Source organism: Solea senegalensis, linkage group LG4, assembly GCF_019176455.1.
Source record: "Solea senegalensis isolate Sse05_10M linkage group LG4, IFAPA_SoseM_1, whole genome shotgun sequence".
Taxonomy (NCBI): Eukaryota; Metazoa; Chordata; class Actinopteri; order Pleuronectiformes; family Soleidae; genus Solea; species Solea senegalensis.
The window spans coordinates 9,883,870-9,906,946 of NC_058024.1; the positions used below are offsets into that span (position 1 = coordinate 9,883,870).

Here is a 23,077-nt window from a genome sequence, read left to right on the forward strand (position 1 = left end):
CGTTCCGGGCATGGACGTCTCTTCCCATAGAAGGTAAACTTTAAAAGCTGAACATTCATTAGTGAGATAATGTCAACAGTTCCCATTTATTTGTCATATTATGGTCCCATTCTACGACCAAAAAAATGTAAATAAAAAATAGAGTACAATTTATATCTTAGCAAAAAATATTTGTTGATAAATCAATTTAAAATAAAATACACACTAAGAGAACAGTAGTATTAACCAGATAACTAACCCACAACATATATCTGATTATGTGCATTAACTTCTTTTAAATGTGCTTTATTTGTGCAGTTTGTGTTATGAATCTTATGACGTTAATATCGTGTCTGTGAGCACAAAGTTTAAATCAGAGGTCTCAAAATTGTGGGCCCCCCAAAAGTTATATTTATATGTTTTTTTTTAATTAATAGATTCATTTTTACATTACACACATGTACTTTTTACCACTTGACATCAAAACAAACACTTTTATTTTGAAATTCTGTGAAATATCATCATAAATATTATAATTTTTCAATATATTTTCCTCAGAAAGTTGTGACTACTGTACTGTATTTGACATGACCCACTGACCAGACAAGACACGCTATTTTGTATTTGTTTGTTTTTATTTTAGTAAAATTGGAATGTGTTATTTTTTTCTTGCATAATATTCTAGATTGATATTTATGACAAAACCCATGAGGAATTTCTTTGTGAAAATAACGATCATTCCAATAAAAGCAAATATGATATGAGAGTGAGAGAGAGAGTGAGAGAGAGAGAGAGCGAGAGAGAGAGAGAGAGAGAGAACACAGGCTGCTGAGTTCAAGGAGAGAGAGAGAGAGTATACTGTGTAATGTGGGAGTGACTGTGAGCTACAGGTTCAGTATAAACTCACCATGTATTCAGGAATAACACACAGTTCTGTTCCAGTGACCCTGCTGTCCAGTGTTTCCTGGCAGTGAGCAATAAGGAAAGTGGACGGCGCCGAATAAAGAAGAACTGCAGGGACACTGAGAATCTACTTTAAAAACATCAAGGTAAATCAAGTGTGTAAATGTGCACACATCTAATATCTGTAATATCTTTAAAACCTTTTTTTTTTGTTTGCAATTCAGTTGCTGATATTTCCCACATATGAGTCTCTTCCTCCTGCAAATTGAGTGTTTTTGACAGAGTAATAAGGCTGTGTGAGGAGAAACTGTGCTCTCAGCATATTCTGTTTTCCATAATGTTATTTCTTCTCCTGACATTTATTCGAGCTGTCCTCTCTTCTCCTGTCTTTTCTTCCTTTCTCCAGGACCAGCTGTGATGATGGACAAAGCTGCACTGCTGCTGTTTTGTTGCCTGGTCATGTCTTTATCAGGCTCCCCACTCTACCCTTCCATCAGGTAAGTCCTCGCACATTTACTGGATTTACTCACATCCTTTTTTTAACCATTAAATTATTTCTTAATATGTTATTTAAGCTGTTTATAAATGGTCACTTCAATATTTCTGAGTGTGGTTATAGTTCTCCCTCCAAGTTAAAGAGCAAACTAGTTTTTTGGAATAGAACGCTTCAAAATGTGTCATTTAATGCTTTATTTAGTAGAGTTAAGTTATGTGAAAAGGTAGGAAAGCTTTGACACCACATGTCAAAAACAAATATTACAGACGAGTATCAACAATTGTTAGACTCTTTTTTTTTTACAAAATTACACTCAAAATTACTCTATTTTGTTTATTTTTGTGTCTTTTAAAAAAAAATAAGCTCACACAATCACTGTGTATTTTTATGTTTTTGTTTTTTTTAACAACTATCAGACCAATAAGGAATATTGTACAAGCTCATCCCTAGTAATAGGTAGTCAATTTATCAATAAGTAATGAACTACTAAATCAATCATTAAATATTTTCATATAAAATCAACCGGATTGAAGGGGTTTTAAGCTTTGTTGCCCTTGAATGACAGTAAACAACTCAGTGGTTTTATCTTAAATAATCAACAGAGGAGTTGAGAATTAAAATAACCCTTAGTTTCTACTCTATTGTGTAGCACGACCCAGAAACCACGCTGAAAATAAAGGTCACATATGATGTTTTCAAGTGTCCACCGTCCACTTTGCCTGTCACAGCTCTGACCTCTGCACTTGTTATGCAAAATGGGGTCAAGGTGTGTGGATCATTCACATTAGTGTTGCATTTACACAGAAGCTTAATCACAGCGTCCTGTGTCGAAGCAGCAGAAAACAGCATGGTTGTTAAACTGAGGACATTTTCCCTTTGTCTAAAAAGTTAATGACTCTGTTTCTTACCGTGACGCATCAGCGTGAATACTTTGTCCTGCATTTGTTTGTTTTGTTTTTGTTTGATGGGGACGTTCCTCAGGTTCGGCCAGAGGGACACGTGCATCCTGATGACGTCTTCTATCAGTGACCCAGCAGAGAAGCTGCAGGATGACACCAGTCCTCCCAGGGAGAGAGCAGAGTTACGGTTAGCTCATTCATACAGACCCAGTGCTTTAAAGGACACTTCTCATTTACCTCTGGTGGTATCTACCAGTGCAGTGAAGATAAATTCAGTTTCTGAGACATCCGTCTGTGTCAGTGACTCTGCCTTAATACAACAGAAGAGAATTTATTTCATGGTGGCCAATGACATAATAATGTTTCTGTTTTCAATGTAATACAAGCCAATAGTGAAATAGAATTTCTGCACCAAAAATGGAAAAAACATTATGCATTCAGCAGAAGTTATTATTATTTATTCCATACCATTGAGAAAATTGATGAATTGTCCACTTTTCCTGGTTTTAGCACGGGACGTCACGCTGATGCCATCTTTACAAACAGGTACAGGAAAGTTCTGGGTCAAATCTCAGCCAGGAAGTTCCTGCAGACAATCATGGGCAAACGGCTGGGGTAGGTACAGTATGGTATGATGAAAGCAATGACATCACTTTATTTTACAGCAAACAGCCATGATATGAGGGCTGCAATTATCTGATTAATTGATTAGTAAACTAATCATCAACTATTTAGATTTTTCAGCTCCTTAAATGTGAATATTTTCTGGTTTCTTTGCTCCGTACTCAATTAATCGAGAAAATAATCGACAGACAATAATGAAAATAATCCTTAGTTGCATTCTTAAATTATATTAAATTATGGCTTTTTTATATTGTAGCTGTAAAAATATATGTACATACACATGCCCCAGCATGTACAGAAAAGAATATTTGTAACTGGTTATCTCTAAGTGTTAATTTCATATAGTTTTGTACACGTAAATACAACATTAAAAGGTGGTTAAAATATCTTGATTTTTTTAAAATCCATATTTACCCCTGTTGTATTTATTAACTATATGATACTAACACTTGAAGGAAACCTGTCCCTTGAGACACTTACAGAGTGTTTTCAGAATGACAACCGAAACACTTTTTACAATATGAATTACTGCCGTTTTGTTCACAGAGATGAAAGCGAGAGCTACATGAAGCGTCAGTCGGACATCTATGAAGGCACCTACAAAGAAGATCTCACATCCATCCAGAGCAACCACAGATACAGAGGAGTGCACGGCGAGGTCATGGGGCCAAGGTAAATAATAAATAATAACTCATTAATATTCCCTTAGAAGGTCCAACAGCTAGAAACCCCAATCTGACTTTTCAACCATTATAGTCCTTCATGAACCTGCAGGTTTTCTTCTTCACAGACTGCTGAGCTGAGAACAGAAAGCTGCTGCCAGTGCTCACCACCACCAGTCATCATCTCTGCTCCATTTCCTACACTTCTTCTGATCCAATTATTTGAAAAATAAAAAACAATTATGTCTTTTTTTATTCATTTGTTGTGGACATTAAAAGCTGTGAAACCTGGAGCTCAGCTCATAGACTTGTGCAATATCATGTGAAAACCAGGCCATTTATGAGGATGTGGTAGATCAGGCTCATGCTGAACTTGGCTGTGACAGGAGGTAAAATGCACCTAAAGCTATTTTCAGGTATTTGTGCATCCGTTTCTTTTTATTACTGCTTTATATTTACATGTATGATTGAGGACGAAAAAAAGGTTACATAAAATACATGACCAGAAAAAATGAGCGGTCAGTCTTATCAGATGCCCTCTTTACCCGAGTCGCCATCAATCCTTATAAACCCACAATCTCATTTTTATGTTATATAAGTCTGTAAAATAATTATTACAGCATTAAAGGGAGACTTCAGGGTTTAAAGTGTGGTTGTATGAGGAACTGGCTTCGCTGACAGAGAAACAGACTCTCCACTGAAAACGTCATCTAAATCTTTTCCTCATGGCAAAGAATTATTTATCCACTGCTGAGTCAATCTATACATTCAAATGTGTTGTTTTTTTACTTTGGTGTTTACAGTCTTTTATTCAGATTCACTTAGAGGACACCGAACAAACAAGGCAGCAGTCAAGAGATAAAAACTCAACTTTGGTGTGGACAAAATTTGTGGCAAACATATGTATAAGATTTAAGTGAACACAGATTGTATTAGGGGAGCTTTAAAGTGGTTAAAACATTTTTTCCCTGCAGTTTTCAGTGCAAAAAAAGCGGGAAACATGGATTCACCCTCAATTTCTTTATTTATTCCTGGTCATTACAAAAAACATCACATCCTCAAATTGCCCATATTTAATTATTAACAATTTGTCTGGGGTCGGGGGCCAAAACTCAAATGTATCAAATAAGACACTCGCGCTCCTTTGAGCCACCTAACTGGTGAACACGCTGGCAAAGTCAGTAATGATCCAAGTGTGAGTGCTGCTGCTGCCAGTGTTTTATCAGCTGAAAAATAGAATATAAAATGGGCACAGAGTCAAAACAAAGAGGAATGTACAAAAAAAGACAAAGACGAACCCCAACTCGATGAGAAAATAAAAAAAAATACCACAAATCAAAATCCCGGCTCACTTCAAAATATGGGTATGTTGGACAATCGGAACAAATCTCACAGGAAGATGAAGTGCAATGATCAGTAGCTTCACAGCTCTCTGGGAGAATCTGTCAGTGAGTGTCGCCCCCAGAGATGCTGTGATGTCTCAATTTCTTCCATCTGGCAACACAGAGACAAACTGCATGTTTAAAGTGGTGACTGGACTCTTGAACTGCCATATCATGGACAAAGTCTGATTTTGATGACCGAATCCTTGGAAACAAAAAACGAACTTCGACAATGTCTTCTTTTAATTCATTTGTGCCTTGCTTTTATTTTTTCTCATTTCTGTGGAAGAGAAGAGAAAACAAAGAGGACATTAGTGAACAGCAACACAAGAGCACATGTCTGACGTTCTTTAAAGCTGCAGTGCATAACTTCTGGTGATTTTTCTTGTTGTAGATGTTATCATTCTGCAACTGTTTGGTGTTTGTGAACAGAAACGATGCAACATTATGTGTTTGCCGTGTCCTTCATCTGAAAATGTGCTCTGTCGAGCAATACTGTCAGGTCTGACTGAGGGAGCGTTTGTATCTATACAGCAGCAGCGCAGGGGCGGGTGGGGACGAGAAACGCTTATCCCATCAAACTCCTGAATGGCCTGGTTATGTTTGAACAGTGGAATTCACTTCTTTTGTGGGTGGTTATTTGTGTTTTCAGTGTTATTTTAACTTGTATGCAGCTATCAAATCGTACAATGCTGACGTTGCCTCCATCTGTCTTGACATAAAACAAATCACTTCCTGTGTGCAGCGCAGGTGACACATATTGTCACACTGCTACACTGAGAAACAACAGACAGTTGTGTGGAGCTGATGTGTCTAATCATGTTTGTTTACATGTAAAAGTCACACACTACAGCTTTAAAGCCTGATTATTGACGAGTCATGTAAAGGGTTGACCATGCATTATGATGTGTTGCCTTCCTCGACAGACAGAAACTCTTGAGACAAATGTTCACATTTGAGACAAATGCACAGTTTGGTTCATAAACACACAACATGTTACTCGAGACGTGATGGCACATCCAGAACCATGAGTGTGAGACCACAGTGTGGGGGTGAGTGAGGAGGCAAACCAGGGGGAAGGGAGGCAAATACAGTGAACACTCGTTAGAATGAGTGAGCAGCACGCAGCCATGCACGCTGCCAGCCATTATGAGAATGCACTGTGGAAGCAGGCTACGAGGGCGCCCTTACTTCAGCCTGGAACACCATCAACTTGTTTGTTACAAATGGGGGGGCTTTATCGTAGGCTCCTATACTTTGCCAACCTACTACTTTGCTCTGCGGCAATCCTGAAAGAGGAGTAAGAGAAAGCGGAGGTGTGGACAGATTGATTAAAAAAGAGACAGGGACGAGCAAAAGAGAAGAAAGAAGAAATCCTAGCTGGGGGGGGAAAAAAAATGACATTTGCGTGATCAGAAATTACAATCTTGATCTTGTTTTAAGTGACAGTTCAGTTTCTTTTGAAATATGTGGTTGTACTCTGACCCCATCAGCGGGGACCTCCTGTGGTCACTAATCACTTAAAAAAAGGCTCACCTAACAAAATTGGCACCTGTTTAAGTCTATAGTATCTTACAATATATTCACTGCTTTAGAAAACCAAGTTTATGCTGCTTTGTATACTGCAAGTCCATAGAGAAAAGTAGCATTTTGAGTTTGTAGAGACAGAGTCTTTTCAGAGTCACTTAGGTAAATTAGAGCTGAAACAATTAATCGATTACTAAATTAAATTCGACAACTATTTTGATAATTGATTAATCGGTTTGAAGCTTTTTTCATGATTACAACAAGATTTCTGATTGTTTAAGCTTCTGAAATGTATATATTTTCTTCATTTCTTTGCTCTGGATAACAAAGAAATCATTAAAAGTTAATCGTTTTGGTTTGTGGACAAATCAAGATTCATGGAGAAAATAATTGACAGATTAATTGATTTTGAAAATAATCGTTAGTTGCAGCTCTAATGTAAATCTGAGTTTATGATTTCAAACAGCAAAGCCACAAAATAACATATTTATACTTTATGATGGAGGCAGCAGTAGATCAACAACTCCTGCGTGTTATGATGTAAAACATAATTTTTAAAGACATTGTAAAGGTGAGCCTTTAGTTTAGTGGCACACAGGTTTTTCCTATAGGGAAATTACTTTCCTACGAGCTACTGTGTGTGCGTATTTCATACAACCAGCCTTCAAAAAAACCTGAACTCTCCCTTTAAACATGTTAAGAGTAAGCAGTGAAAGTGAATAATTGCAGAGCGACGTCTTGAGATTGTGTCACAGGTTACAAATTGCTCACTCCTGGCTCTCGTAGGACAGGTTGATGGTGTGAAGACATTTCCCACCCTGGTCATCACTCTTACCGATCTTGTTGCTTCACATCTCTACTGATCTAAGTAGGCACAAGACCTCTTACTGGATGGAAAGGCTGGCACTGAGATCAGTCTCTGGGGACCACATGAGGAGCTACAGATATAGAAGAGCCACTTTTCTTCAGGTTGGGAGTGAAGAACTACCAAGAGGCCTCAAATCTGCTGCGTTCTCATCGTCTGAAAGAGGCCAGGCTTTTCTCTCTGGGATTAAAGGGCCCTCTAGGATATAATTTGTGTCGGGTACCAATTGGGAAACATACCTCTTTACAGCTTTCTGTGCCAGCATGCGGTTCCCGGCTAGGAAAGTTATGCTGCCAATAATCGCCAGGTACTTCAGGGTCTGGAACATGTTCAGGTGGGTCCAGTAAACGTACATCAGGCCGAGCAAGGCTGAAATTAAACCAACAGGTCAAGCTTCAACATTAGTGTACAAGCAAAACGGCTACAAATTAACGTTACATACTGTAAGTCAGAGAAAGGCAGAACATGAACTACTATACAAAAGATATTTACATCAACTTTGTGTTTTTATGGACTGATTGATAAGAACAGGAAATAGACACAGAACTTTCCATTCACTCACATTTTCTTTATGTTTTTCCTAAAACTCATATTAAAGTTTTTACACCACTTAGGTAGAAATGGAATGGAAAAGACTTAATCTATTGAACGTCATGAATAATACATGACTGAAATTAATTATGATAATGACGCACAATGTCAAACACTGTGGGATCAGCAGCAGATGAATAGGGTTGTGAAATAATCACATCTGTGAGAAACATTTTTAAAAGACGGGGGACTGACCTGCGTGTCCTACATGGAAGAGAATGGTGCTGGGAGAGAAGCTGAAGTTGGAGATGTTTGCTCCGAGCTTAAACCACTGAAGAGGAGAGGGTGAACAAAAAAACAACAATGTGATTCTCATTCTCTTCAAGAGCTGTGAACAAAAGGGGCTGAAAAAGTGTTTACAGCCTAACATACAATGCAGTGATGCACAATAACAATGACCATCACTAAGTACCGTAAATGCCAGGGAATAAATACCTCATAGCTTTTGTAATTTCTAATTAAAATATGCATTTTATTCATGCTGTTCTGCAGCTTCATTCACCGTGTATGAAGGCTTCCTACTGAAGAGCCACTGTGAATACAACAGCAATAACAAAGATTAATGTGCTAATTAAATGGTTTTAATTAATGGTGTATGTACTTTTGTGGAGTTTTTTTGTTTGACATTAAATTAGATAAATGATTAATCAATTATTTCCATGTCGTAGTTGCTCAAGTCTAGCCAACACAAAAATAAAAAACAGAAAACATTTTCCACACAGTTGAAATTATTACCAGGATGAGCAGAAGCAGGAAGGGAGACAGGATGAGTGCAGTGAAGGTGTTGGAGACAACAGTGGGAGGTTTCTTCTCCGGTTCTCTGAACAAGTGCTGCAGAGATAAGGAGTTTGTTTTAACTGCTGTCAGATACACCAAGCACATCATGATGCAACAACAGGAAATAAAAAAAAAAAAAACATTACCTGGATTTCTGGTTTAGGTACATAAAGAGTCTTGGGCTGAATGGTAGCAGGAGCCTCTTCATCCAAAAACTTCAGAATGACATCAGCCTTCAAAAAAAGATCACAACTTTAAATTTACACCTCAATATCAGTGTCTTGCTAGTGGTTTCCACCTTATCACCACTAAAGTCTAGACAGAAAGTGTTGCTTGACACTTTTGTGTCATAGACACCATCATAGTTTGTCATGGAGTGTGATTGTTCGTCACTATCTTCATGCAGACTTTTATTCTGAACTGCTGGACCAAAGTATTTTCTCACTTTTGCTCCTCTGATTCAAACACACTGACAACTTCTCATTGTCCTGTCAGTAAATAAAAAAGTCCAAATCTCTTTCTCCTCAATATCAACAACTTTATCTAATCCGTCCATTAATTAAAAATGAAGAAAAAGTAGCACAGACATGGACACAAGCAGACAGTAACAGTAAGGATGACACAATGTAAACCGATGACTGAAAATACATACATTGGGCGACTTCTTATGTTTTTCTGAGTGATGATTAATAAGTGTTCAGTGACTCACCATGTGCCATAAGATGGGATTCTCCAAGGTAGCATCACCAACAATGAGGTACAGGGAGTAGGTACCAGAGATGGAGTCAAACTCAGATTTACGCTCCATTGTGTCCAACTCAAACTTGTACAGATTCTTGCTGTCGGGCTCAGCCACAAACACGACCTCTTGGCCAGTTTTCTGGTTGTGCAGCCGCACAAAAGTCTATGACAAAAAGAGAGTAAGTGACTCTTCACCTAAAACAGTATCAAGACCAGAGAAGAGCTCTACTCTAAAATAAATGGAAAATCTGCCCTAAAAATGATACAGTAATTTCAGCATCATTGCCATTTATGGTATGGATTACACCATTATAATACACTTGTTACCTTAAATTACAGATTATATCTGGTGCATTTCTTTCCACTTGATGTTTGATTAAGAATGTTTCATTATATAAAATATTTAATTTCATATTATAAATAGAATACCTGACCTAAGTCCTCAATAGTAGCACTGCAAGACCCTTTAAAACACATCACAATGTGACGATATAAAATCTAAGATTACATCTTATTTCAAGTCACAGTCAATATCTACAGTACTGTATATGTTTCCCAGCCCTAAGTCACAGTGGGATTTACCAGGTGTACAAATATAATGGTGCATTGGTCACAAATGTGATCATGAAAGCAGGTGTCGTCTGCATCACTGCTCAGACTGCTAATGTGATTATTACATACCTGGTGAGGAGTTAGTTCCACTCCAGTGTTGACGTCAACCAACTGGAAGGACATGGCGAAGTTCTGGTGGCTGTCTGCAGTGAAGGGGATCTTGGCTTTGGAAGGAAAGTCCACTCTGATTTAAAAAAACAAACAAACAAAAAAACTGAAATTCCACTGGGAATTCTGGGAAAACTGGCTGACTGATCAAAGTTCTCTCTTTTCTAACCTGGTGGTCTTTGTGCCAATGCTCTGGTCCTTATCCACCACAGAGAGGTCCATGTTGCTGATTGCCACCTCAGTGGACACCTTTACTTTAAGCTGCAAGTGGACACAGTCACAAAATAAATCACTCCTGCTATAGGGGGAGTATAAATGCTTTTACTTACAAAAGGACCAAACTGATGATCTGTATATAACACTGCTTTTTCTCACCTTTGCATGTTTTGCCTGGGTTTTAATACTTCATGGTTTTCAAAAGCCTTAATGGATTAACTTTGGCCTTAGGACCGTTACTATTTAAATCCATCTGTTCTACTGAATACATTCAAAAAATTAAGTCACATTTAATACTCAGTACCCCTTTGAGAACACTTCCGTTTCAAATAATTTACATTTAATTCTTTGTTATACAGAGCAAAGAAACTTAAAACATTAATATTTAAGTTAACTTAAATATTCAATCAACGCTTGTTTAAACTCAGTTTTAATATCATGCAAGTAGAATAAAAAGTTAAATATATTAAATCACCTCAATGTGATTAGCAACCAGTCGGCTATCCCCAGCAACTGCAATGGTAAACTGGTAATATCCACTGGCGGGCTGAGTGGACATGAAGTTCAATTCAAAGACGCCACTGAAAAGAAAGGGAAAAATAACAATGATACATTTTATGTTGAATCAAATGCAAACAGTGCCGACTGAGGTCCACAGCGTGTCATCTTCACTACAACACAAGCACAGCTGAAAGCCAAACCATCTTGCTTATTGTATTTTTTATGTCGTTACTTTTGTTTGTTTCTCGTCGGTCATCTTGTTTGGCTTTTGTTAATCTAGTATGTGAGAGCACTTTGTAGACTGTTTTTAAAAAAGGAGCTATATGAATAAAGTTATTATTATTATTATTATTACATGACACAGGAGTTGCTGGATACTGCTGCCTCATTTGGTAAATGCAGGTCCATTTAGTAAATTTGAACAAAGGATTTCAACACATAAGTCACAAACTCCTGTGTCCCTGCTAAAATCGCTGGTTTTCTATAAAAATAAGCAAACTACAGTTCCCTGATGTACAAGCCTGTCTAACAATGAGATATTGTGGCAAACAAGAATCTCCCACATGTAGGCTTGCATGTCCAAGGCACTGACATGAATTGTACCTAGTCATTAGAGCTTGAAGGTGCACTTTACAATCCCTGTTCTAAATAATTTAAAATAAAAAAACAACAGCCCTGACGGCTGCTGCCACATTTGAGGTAATAATTGCGCTTCTAATTAGGTAGTCATCAGCTCAGTAGAAAGTAGGGAAAGGCATGTAAATGCTGCTCCTTTAACCATTAATAAAACACTCACAAATTATAAAAATAATTTTAACCTTATATCACCCACTTCTATTTTCCATGTGTTGGAATCATTTTCATGTAGTGGAAAAGCCTGAAGCGTGTCATGTTAATCTGGCACCATTATCCCTAACAATACATACTCATTAAGTGTGAAGGGTGCTTGGCTGAGGATGATGCTCTTGGAGGCCACAGCGTACGCAGATTCCACCAGCACGTTGGCTGAAGCCAGAGGCTGAGACATGACATCAGTGACCAGGAGCTGTGAATTGAATAGAGAAAGTCACCACGGGACAAGCAGAAAAAACCCACAGGGGAGTGGAGCTATGTTAGGATCCACCATGTCTACCTGCAGAGTCGGCTGGCTGTGGGACACTGTGGCTGGGCCCTGAGCACTGACAATGACTGGCACATGGAAACGGTTGCTGGAAAGAGCAGCAGCAGCACTTGCTACACTGGAGGCCTCGGCCAAAGAGTCCCAGGATTTCTTGCTGAAGATGGAATTCACCAGCTGGATGACCTGGTCCTAGGAATAGAACACATCTTCCATCAGTTTTGGAAAACAACAACCACGGAGAGTTAAATGTCTAAACCTAAAAAACACCCAATATATAATTTCCACAGAAAAGAAAATTTAATCCCGGGTTTAAATGGGCTTTTGACTATTAGAAATGTGTTTGATCAGCAATCACTCCTTGAAAAAAAAAAATGACTGGATGACTTCAGCTCTGATCATGATCAGCAGAAACACCAGATTGGTGTTAATTGCCTTTTTAAGCAGATTGACACGAGTATACCTGCTAATTTGAGTGTAAAAGAGGCCTAACAGAGACAAACCTCCTTCAGAGGGGGCTCCATGTCCACATGATCTGACAGAGAATAGGCAGCAGTGACAAAAGTGGCAGTTGCCTCAAGTCCCTCTTCAAACTGGAGGTAGACACCACCAAGGTCATCCAAACGAGCTGTCAGATCCTGAAAGGGAAAAGCAAAGACATGTTCAACATATTCATGCCCACTTATGCTAAGAGAAAAAAACCTAATTTAAGTCTACCGTGTGGTTCTCCGATTCAGTATACTGTGATGTAGCACGAACTGTTGGAGGTTAAAGAGCTCACCTCAATTTCCTCGAGTATTCCTCCAAATTCTGCCTGCTGAGGGAGGCGAGCAGCTGTTAGCAGAGCCGAGGTGATACTGTATAAAGAGAGCACAGGTTTGTTGTGAATTCAAATGATCAAGTTATTTACCCACAAGCACTGCATTGGCCTCATTGACCAATACTTACGCCATAACATTGTCCTCCTTGTTGATGCGAGCAGTCAGGGCACCAATGACCTCCTTAGATACCACAGGAAGTCCCAGAGAGCTGAGTGCGCTCACAGCTCGGTGAATCTGAGTCATGGAGGAGTCTTCACTCACTGCTGCAAGGAGAATGTCACGGGTTTCGTTGGACACAGGGATCTATGGAGGGGACAACAATTTCAGATAAACTGTTTAGTACTTTGGTGTTTGCACAACACCACAACATTAATCCCCATGCCACATCAATGTTTTACAGGGAAAGATCAGTCCAACATGTTTTGGTCAGCACCATTAAAAAATACCAAGTTTGGAAACCAAACTTACTTTTGATAAACTTATTTACATATCATACACAGTGCCAACAAAAATTGGAAACATTAAAACACACACTTAGTTTAGCCCAAATATAATAAAACTAAAACAAAGAGGAAAAACAGAACGAGAAAGAAAACAAAAAACTAGACTAAAAAATAGTATATAATATCACTGATATGACAGATAGAAGTGCTTTAAAGCTCAATATAAGTATATGAGAATTTTTTTTTTTTTTTTAAACTGGAACAACATTTGTTGCAGATTTCATTTCTTGTTGGTATCTTGTTCCAGGTGTGTGCAGCATAAGGGCTAAATGAGACTTCATTATTTACTATGAATTTGAGTTAATGCGTCTAAGAGGCCTACTGGGTTTAAATTCTTTTAATATCATTAATGCGTTCTGGACCAAAATCATTTAGCGAACAACAAAAACAGAGGAAAATAACTCATTATATGAAGTGGCGGGCCCTATGAAATTTTGATTGTTTGGTTCCAGAAACAGAACTAAACAAAGTGAAGCAGTACTAAAGTTATTCTGCACCTCATCTATGGAACAAACTTCCTGAGGTCTGCTCAGAATCTCATCTCATTTAAATCAAGACTGAAAACATCATCGCTCACTGCAGCTTTTTCATAAATTCTCAAGTAATCATCTTAGTTTTCAATTCATTCTTGTTCTTGTCTTTAAATACTCATTTATTGGCAAATCACACCTTAATCTCTTATGATTTTTTTAATTTTTTTTTAATTTTGATGTCTTGCTTTATGATGATTAATTTCATTTTAATGTCTCAGAGTTGCCCTGTGTATGAATAGTGCTATATGCACTCTGTTATAAGATAAAGTATGGCAGTAGATAAGACAGTCAGGACAATATTTCATACCTCACATCCAGATATGGCTTGACTGGTTTCGGCAGCAAAGAAGATGGAGTCGACACTTGTGGGGTCGAGCTGGGATTTGATGAACTGACACACTTGCTATAATACAAATAAATTTCAAAAAAAAGAACATTTGGGGGTTACGATAAAATGTTATACATTCGCAATGCTATTAAACTGAATTAATTATTTAATTCCAACGCCTAGTCACATTCACATTGTAGAAACTCGCTTACATCGTGGTCGGGAACAGCCGCTCCGAGCTTGGTGAGGCCAATGACTGAGTGGTACGCGGACTCCAGGTCTGTGAACGGTTGGCTCAGGAGGTTCTGTAGCCGGGCCACATCAGCCAGGGAGAGGTGGTGCGCCGGTGTGACCGCCTGAGCTCCAGCTAGAGTCAGGCTCAAGAGGAACCATCCGTACAGTCCTACAGGCACAGAACGGGGACATGTCACAAGTTACGACCGAGGAAAGTTAACAGCACACCGGTGATTGATATTCATTCACGACGATAACGCTTCCGTGGTCAAGGCAGGTTTAGCCAAGAGGTGAGTAAGCTAACGTTACAGTGGAAAGCAGCACAATGCGTGTTTCTTTCTGCACTACTTTAACAACAGCGGTTGGATAATTGCACATAAAACATAATAACATCGAAAAACACGCATTACTAATGCTATTTTTTTTAAAAGAATGAATGAATCCACTTACGAGACCGGTCCATGTCTTGCAGTCTATTGAGTCTAATGCAGCGTCACCAAAACCCACGACTGCTTCCGGTGTTTCTGAGAGCGACCTGTCACCAGACGTAACATATCCGGTTGAGTGTAACTTTTCAAAATAAAAGCATAATTTCTATAATTGGTACCAGTTTATGATGAAAAACGTGTGCAAATGATAACACACAGGTGCGAACGTGTATTTATGAACAAAAAAAGACTGCGCTCTTTAGTACTTTTATTAGCAGTCACAGGTAAAATCAAGCCATATGTTGATTCAAATTGACAAAAATATAAACATAATTACATGAAAGCACTTTCATTTTCTTGTTTCAAGTGGTAAATTCTACAACACAACTGTGTTACAATGAGGTGAACTGTTTTAAACATGAATCCAGTTCATCTGAACGTGTTGTTAGGTCACAAGTTAAATGACAGCTTTGCATTACATATCGGGGAGAAATAGAATCATCACCAGATGATAATTGTACTGGAAAATAAGATTTCCGTCTCATTACATTTAACATGTTGTATGAAGAAGTAAAAACATACAACACTCAATATTTACAAACAGTGCCAAATAACAATACCATTGCCATCAGTGGCTGGTACACCTTCCATGCCCCCCCATTGCATCTCAATTAATCAAATATTGCATAAAAACAACTTTCTCAGTTGTATTTGTCACTTTGTTGATCTCCCAGGAAGTAGAAAGTCAACCAGATGTGTTATTAAGATGTCCTTGAGTCACTCTGAAATGATCATAAATCTATACAAAGCTAACATCGTAAATCCAATACATGTGCTAAACAGAGCTAACGATAGGTCTGTCATCATGTAATACTTGAAAACACAGATTGAGCTTGATGGAATGTATTAGTGATTAACATGCCTGAATTCACTCCACAATCAAAACTACACTTTTGTTGTACAACAAAAGCAGTTATGGACCTTCAACCTGAGTGTTTGGACTCTTCACAATTATAAAACTGTTAAATTACAGAAGCATTATGCAATGTAAAAACCATGTCTTTTAGATAACAAAGGTGCCATGATCCCCCCCTCCCCCCTATTTTACATTCATTGTTCTTTTTATACACATTTAAGTGAAAATGAGATCTCAAACTTGGACTGGAGTGAGACTAAATCTAAAAGCACTATTCTTTCTCCAATTACTGACAGAGCTACATCCTGTAAGGGACTGATCGGCTTGTATTAACCTTACATAGTATGACATGTTCTTTTCTCACACATTAAAAAAATGCTTGGTACAAACATCAAAAATAACACTACGTTCTGTATATGGAACATAATGGTGGAAAGGTGGGAGACATCTCAGGACAGAATCAGAGCCCGGTTGGGTGCGTGTGATTTTAGTGAGCGAAGGTAGCGTCTAGCTTTCTCTGTCATTATGAGCTGGTCTGTAGTTTGTCCACATACAACCGTCTCCCACTCCTTTGACATCTGGAAGCAGAAGAAACACATGATGGTGGAATTAGGTCAAATTAGAAAAACTACATAATATTTCACAAAAACAAGGACATTCATTTCCTTAAAAAAATATCCAATATGCAATACTTGAGCACCACCAGTGTTCAAAGTTGAGCAAATGAGCATGCATGTCAAAAGTGATCATGCCAGCTTATACAAGCCATCATGTCTATTCAGACTGGTAACATTATAACATAACATGGTAACATAACTTACGACTTTCTGCCACTACAGAGCAGCTCGTTACTCACTGCGTCTTTTCTGACATCATTAATATTATTTGACATTAGAAAACTAACACGTTAATGGCAATTAATATAACAGGAGTGTTCAAATGTGCTCCTAACATGAGTGAAGCAAACAACCTAATTTGAATGCAGAATATTTACAGTAAATTCTACTTGAGTCTAGTTGAATCTAGAATTTCCTGCTGTGCTCAAATGCAACTGTGGTATTAGCACCAAATCAGAGCTTGATTATAACACAGAGGAATGTGAAGACATCATTACTCTATATTTACTGAAATGTGTTTTATGATAGCTTGTCACAGAATGTAGAATGTTGCATATTGGACCTTAAAGCTGAAAGATTAAACTTACAGGAACTGGGTACACTGTGCTGGGAAATATAGCGCCATCACTAGGTCCCAAAAGGAAGCCCTGATCCAAAATACTGTCATGCCTCTTAGTGCAAAATGATGAGGAGTTCAGAGGCCCGATGACAGGTTCATCCTGTGGCCAGAAAAGACGAGAAAAAGTCAATAATCATAACACTTTGAAGTATATGAACAGACAGATAACACTTCAACACTTGCCTTGATGCTGTGTTGGGCTTCAAGCTTGATGGTTTTGCGTTTCGACACATGACAGTCGATGATGTCAAGAGCCAACGATTTCCGCACTTTCTTCATTGGAAGGCGATGCTGCAAATTAAAACAAGCACCAATATTTGAGCAAACAGCATCAGCAATAATGTTGATGAATTACAATTCAGGCAGAAATGGACGCAGGTGACGCATTAAAAACTGTTTTTGTTTATGTGCATTTATGAAGTACCAAAGGTTTTGTTTTGAAAACTAAAGCATGCTTGTAAATTCTAGACTGTTGCAGAAATAGTCACAAACACTAACATGACCAGTATGAGTCCATGTACCCAATCTGCCTTGTGACATGTCCAGGTTGCTTCTGCTGGTGTTGATGGTGTGGGGACTTTTTTTTTAAAACTTATTTTACCTCTTAAGAATAAACCTGCTGCTTTGTCTTGCTGTTAGAAGGCTTTTTCTGGCATTGGTTGTATACATGAAATGCATAGGTGGCATTTGGTTTTCACTGTGAGACCTGTTTTCTAAAAAAAATGTGTTTTTTAGGGCTCCAAAAAACACAGGTTCCATGTGGATATAAATGCGATATGACACAAAACTGAACTTTCCTTTAAAGCATTCCTGAATGGTGTAGACATACATGTCTTTGGTTGGTGGAACTGAATGGACAAGAGTTTTCACACAGAGTTGCTGCTCTGCAGCTGCATGCTGACCAACAAAGGGGGACTGTCACAGCAGCGTTTCGCTCCAATGTGTGAAGTAGTCAGTTTGTCAACAGGCTGTTCTCACCAAAGCAGGACAAACAGATACAGGAAGGGTGGAGTCAGTTGAGCGTTCCCACCAGTTAAACAACAGTAATATGTAGGGAATACTGTGGTATACCTTTATTAGGGTTTTAGAGAACAAAATTGGTGTAAAGCACATTAAGGCTGACGTGTATTTACCACTGTTTTGCGTCTTGCTTTGGGTGACGTCGAGCGTACAACAACCAAGTCAATGCCAGCGTCTTTTAGGATGACCTCGTTTATATCGTCCTCAAGGTTTGGAGTCTGAGGCTGAGGGAGCATAGCAGAAAATAGCGTTAATTTACAGATGGTCTGTACAAAGTAATGCACTGAAAAGTCACAGACAGACACTGACCAGAGGCTGTAGAGGGCCATACTTCTCCATGGCATTTTTGAACGGCGTTGGAGTTCGTGGAATTGTACTCAGCTCCGACTTGTGGTTCGGTGTAACAAATCTGCAAGAAAATAAAACGTGAACACGGAGGCTCAAACTGTAGCTGTATACAGAGTGTGCACTAAATCAGATGCGGGTTAGAAAGCACATACACAGAGTTTTCCTTCTGAGTGAGTGGGGTCTTGTCTCGCTGCAGTGGTGTAGTAACAATGGCTTTCTGGCTGCACACAGGAGTGGATGTGAGGGACGGGTTCTCAAGGTCATGAGTGTCCAGCTTGGTCCACATGTTAAGGAACTGAAAGGACACATGTGTTAGTTGACCTTTTCACATGACATGAGCAGCGTCACAGTAATTAGTACAGGATTTAAGTCAAAGAGTTTACCTGAGATGGAGAAAAGGGCAGGATTTTCACAGGCGTGCTCTTGGGGGTCATGGAGTTATTGGAATCAGGAGACAGGGCAGTGCGTCTCCGGCTTCGGCGATTCAGTATGGAGGGTGGAGTCACCCCTCCAGGAGAGATAGGGATGAGCTCCCCTTTGCTGCCTTTACTCAACTCTTGCAGAGCACTGCCCTCCAGACGAAACATGTGGCGCTCTGGACTCAGACTCTCCTCTGGGAGGTCAAAGGCTGCAAGGTTGCACCAGCCATCCAGGTCCTAATAGCAGAAGGCACATTTTTACTGGACAGTCACCGCTTCAAACAGTTTAAAAGATCAAATAAATACTATTTTTTAATCAACATTAGTATGCAAGACTTGTTTTTGCTTTATAACTGTTTGTCATTTGCATTTTGAAATAAATAATATAAATGTGAAATACAGAATAGTTAGTAATCAGTAAAGTTGATGTGTTTGATGGATTAATCTGTCTCCTAATCTCTAGCACTTAATATTCACATTATGAAGGTGAAAAAAATCAGCCAGTAGTGTTAAGAGTTTGGTATCCAAGCCTAGTCATCAGTAGATCAAAGAAGTCACTGCACAACAAGCTTAAGGAGGTTATTTAAATTCCATGTCGTGCTTTTGCAAATGTGTCTGATACTTACCCCATCTACCATATCTAGCACTTCCTTTAGGCCTGAGCCTACAGGGGAAAGGAACCCGGAGGTGTCTACCACCCAGTTAGTACTGTTCATTTCTCCTGAGGGGTCTGCTTCAGTCTTGATGCCCGAGTTATCCTTCAGAGAGAGGGCAGATTTTGACAGGCCCGCTTCGCTGGGAGTAGCTCTGGCAGTGGCCGAAACTGGCGTGTCTGGCAACTGCAGGCAAGAGTAAAACTTAAATGATGATCACATTACTATATAACAGAGCAGATATTCCTTCAGTAGAACGTATTTATGTCAGAAATTGACTAAGTCAAAGCCACCCTGTATTTACAGTTTTGTCATTTATTAAATTGATACATTCGGTCACTCACTGAAGGAAGTGTATTCTGCTCTGAGTCATGGTCTGCATCGTTCTGCGAGCAGCCGGGCACCTGCGAATGAAAGAAAACTGAATTCTAAGTTTGTATAAGCTATTTTTTTATACAGAGATCTCTCTACACTGCTACTCAGATGTTGATTTCAATCTGTGGAAAACACCAACCCACCATTCCATGTTTGCACCTTTAATAAGACACAATATTCAAAGGATTAAGATTGTCTGTATGAATTATATTGAGGATGAGAAGATAACCCACCTGTGCGTCTTTATCAACACGGGCCAACAGCTCTTCAAGCTCTTCTGGTTTAAAAACCTCTCCGGCATAGAAGCCCATTTCCAGTTTGCGTTTGATGGTTGAATTCCAGTGATTCTTCACTGCATTGTCCGTTCTGTGAATTGATAATATCACAAAGAATTGACAAAGCTGACAAAACCTGAACTATAATTTCTATCTCATAAGCTGACCAGTCAAAGCACTGATAGGGGATGTTTACCGTCCAGGTAGAAGCTTGGCAATCTCTGCCCAGCGGTTTCCCAGCAGACAGTGAGCCTTGTAGATGATGAGATCCTCCTCAGCTGTCCATGATGATTTCTTCACATTGGGATTGAGGTGGTTGTGCCAGCGCTCTCTGCACTGCTTCCCCAGTCTGCCTTTCAGATGTTTGGCTACCATTGCCCACTGTTTGTTGCCATAAAGATTTACAAGCTCTATAACCTGAGGAGCAAAGAACGAACACCTGAATTACAACTCATAATCTGAAAAAGAAGTTCATGCATTCATTTTCTCAAATATGGATTAATACCGCTGCTTTCTGGTTAATGCCAAGTCACTCTCGCTCCTCCATCTAGCTCACAAATCAGCAGTTTGGCTATTTCAGACGACAGCATCACATTATCCCAATCCTGGATTTTCCCATTAGCTTACTGCGCATTTTAGAACTGTCATATTCTTTGGAGCTACACATCAGATAAATTGTGCCTTTATATGAGCCAGCTTGCAGCCATAGCTCACCCATTGGTTCCAAAGTCGAGACGTACACTCAAATACAACTATACTTTTACCATCAGGACCCCTCAACTTTGAGTATATTCAGTGAATCACGTTTTTAATTCATTTATATTTGCTTTTGCATGATGTTTTAGTCTTGTTTCTCTTTTGCGTTTTAATTTTAGTGACATTTAATGTTCAGGATTTTGTTGCTTTTACGACGTCTTTGTCTCGTTTTTGTCCCTGAATATCCAGCATTTGCTTTGTCAAAGCACCTTATTTACACTGTATTTAAAAGTTTTTTTTTATAAATAAACTTAAGATTGTTACTTATGTCAGCCACATAAGTTGAAATGAAACAACCAACTAGATATTTTAGACTTTTGGAGTGAATCACACGTCAAACCCCTGCATTGCTTCCGAACATGTCACCTACCTTCTCGTCCTCCTCTTTAGTCCAAGGACCTTTAACCAATTCTGGATCCAGGACCTTGAACCAGCGGTGCTGACACTGATGTTCAGTGTGATTCTAAGCGGAACAAACAGAACACTTTGAAACAGTATGATTTCTGTGGACATCCCATCACCAAGGAGGAGGACCAAGTGGATACTATAAACAACAACATGTTGATGAAACTTACTGGTATGTAGCTGGCGATACATTTCCAATCATTAGGTCCCATGTTCTGAACCAGAACCTTAAGCTTTTCATCCTGTTAACACAGATAAAATCAGCATGTTTACATCTCGAGGGTTTCTTTAGCCAATGTTATTCTTTAGAAATCATGGCATCCAATCCGGGGTTTTTTTTCACCTCATCATCTGACAAAATACAACAGTTTATGAATAACAACAAATTGCTTCATAAACATTTATTAAAAGTCTCTCCAATCTAAATTTTTGTATATTTTAAATGAAAGTAATGTATAAACATCTGGAAAACATAAAACAGTTAATTAAAGAAAAGTAATCTTTGACAAATTAACTTTTGGATAAGAAAAAGCAGCAGAATTTGTCATGCTTTTGAAAACAAATATGTGCAAATTTAAACATACAAATGGCAACCCAATTTATTGATCTCTGCATAGTTTAATCAGTCATAATGGATTTATCTGTTGTAGAGTACTTGTTTGGTCTGTAATATGTCAGAAAAATGTTGATCAGTGTTTACTAAACCTGGAATGTCTGTTGAATGCCAAAATGATTTCAGTGCTAACTATTTCTTTGTTATATGGAGCATTGAATCCAGGAAATATTCACAGTTAAGAAGCTGCAAAAACAGAAAGCTTGTTCTAATTATAAAAAAACCCAAAACACTCAAACAGATTAATAAATGATCAGCCCTACTGTGGTGACTCCTTATATCAACATGCAAATGTGTTGGACAGGACAAGTCAGGACACTCACCTCCTCTTGTGTCCATTTCACCTTAACTCTGCCACCATCTCTCTGCTCTGCCACATCAGAATCAGTGTCCTGGACCATGTTCTCCTCTCCTTCTTCCCTGAGAAACAGACACAGAATGAATGACTGACAGACAGACTGTGGGAGCAGAAACTAGCCACTGGCCCTAGTCAAAGAGCTACAAGGACAACTTGATGATCTGGTTTTAAGTGTAGCTCGGACATAACATCTACAACACAAGCTTAGAATATTATCAGTTATAATGTGACCAGTGCTAAGTTAATTCATATTATCTAATATAAAATGTGCCTGGCGCTAAAATGATCCTATATTTATAGTGAATGTGTGGGAAAAGGGCGGCCACACCTGAGTCCGTGAAGTACTCACAAGTAACATGTTTAGGCCAAATAGAACATTTTGTACAGATAATGACACGTCTTGATATCCTAGTGATGTAATATGACGTTAAACTCGCCCCCGATTGGATAAATTACAGTTATATCTAGATGACAAATCCAGACAACAAAGATGAACGCCTTACCCGCGCGGCCACCAAGACATTTCCCTCTGTTTCTGTTGTTGACGGTTTGACGGTCCTGCTGCCGTTACACGTCATGTGCGGTGTAAATTCCGTGTTTCCCTTCTATTTGTTTCCTCCACACCGCGGTTATTAAACTGCAATGACGGAGGATCCGTGTTACTGTGATTGTATTCAGTGCTACACTTCCAGCTGGAGCAGAGAGCTCTTCTCCGCGCTCCTGGATTTCTATCTCGCGCCCTTCTCTAGCGTAGCCACCGGACAGTGACGTAGCTGCGCAAGCATTGTGCGCGTACGCTCGATGAAACTTCCGACGGGCGCTTTCAAAATAAAAGATTCAGGGTAGAGCCAATGGT

The 23,077-nt window shown here is 38.9% G+C and overlaps 3 protein-coding genes across 5 annotated transcripts; 1 reads left to right on the forward strand and 2 right to left on the reverse strand.

The window, feature by feature from the left end:
- The first annotated feature begins 20 nt into the window (after positions 1-20).
- ghrh (growth hormone releasing hormone) lies at positions 21-3,823 on the forward strand. Of its 2 annotated transcripts, XM_044023423.1 has the most exons (7): positions 21-33; positions 922-1,028; positions 1,289-1,379; positions 2,360-2,464; positions 2,788-2,892; positions 3,448-3,573; positions 3,692-3,823. In XM_044023423.1, exons 3-7 carry the CDS (start codon positions 1,300-1,302, stop codon positions 3,702-3,704), a joined length of 429 nt encoding a protein of 142 aa, XP_043879358.1. In that variant the 5' UTR covers positions 21-33; positions 922-1,028; positions 1,289-1,299; the 3' UTR covers positions 3,705-3,823. The 2 variants fall into 2 exon arrangements, with proteins under 2 accessions (XP_043879358.1, XP_043879359.1); XM_044023424.1 differs by lacking the exon at positions 21-33 and having other exon boundaries at positions 906-1,028.
- A 748-nt stretch (positions 3,824-4,571) lies between these two features.
- Positions 4,572-14,944, reverse strand: rpn2 (ribophorin II). Of its 2 annotated transcripts, none has more exons than XM_044023418.1 (17): positions 14,870-14,944; positions 14,398-14,588; positions 14,165-14,260; positions 12,949-13,124; positions 12,782-12,857; positions 12,504-12,638; positions 12,016-12,192; positions 11,810-11,928; positions 10,858-10,963; positions 10,336-10,427; positions 10,128-10,242; positions 9,415-9,609; positions 8,852-8,938; positions 8,664-8,759; positions 8,124-8,199; positions 7,577-7,706; positions 4,572-5,225 (listed from the first exon to the last, which is right to left on the reverse strand). In XM_044023418.1, exons 1-17 carry the CDS (start codon positions 14,880-14,882, stop codon positions 5,210-5,212), a joined length of 1,896 nt encoding a protein of 631 aa, XP_043879353.1. In that variant the 5' UTR covers positions 14,883-14,944; the 3' UTR covers positions 4,572-5,209. The 2 variants fall into 2 exon arrangements, with proteins under 2 accessions (XP_043879353.1, XP_043879352.1); XM_044023417.1 differs by lacking the exon at positions 4,572-5,225 and adding an exon at positions 6,137-6,234.
- A 158-nt stretch (positions 14,945-15,102) lies between these two features.
- Positions 15,103-22,812, reverse strand: mybl2b (v-myb avian myeloblastosis viral oncogene homolog-like 2b). The gene is made up of 15 exons (XM_044022980.1): positions 22,725-22,812; positions 22,187-22,283; positions 21,421-21,492; positions 21,216-21,308; positions 20,286-20,506; positions 20,048-20,180; positions 19,784-19,843; positions 19,413-19,625; positions 18,751-19,023; positions 18,520-18,662; positions 18,329-18,428; positions 18,133-18,243; positions 17,183-17,290; positions 16,968-17,099; positions 15,103-16,341 (listed from the first exon to the last, which is right to left on the reverse strand). Exons 1-15 carry the CDS (start codon positions 22,742-22,744, stop codon positions 16,213-16,215), a joined length of 1,905 nt encoding a protein of 634 aa, XP_043878915.1. The 5' UTR covers positions 22,745-22,812; the 3' UTR covers positions 15,103-16,212.
- Between the last annotated feature and the right edge of the window lie 265 nt (positions 22,813-23,077).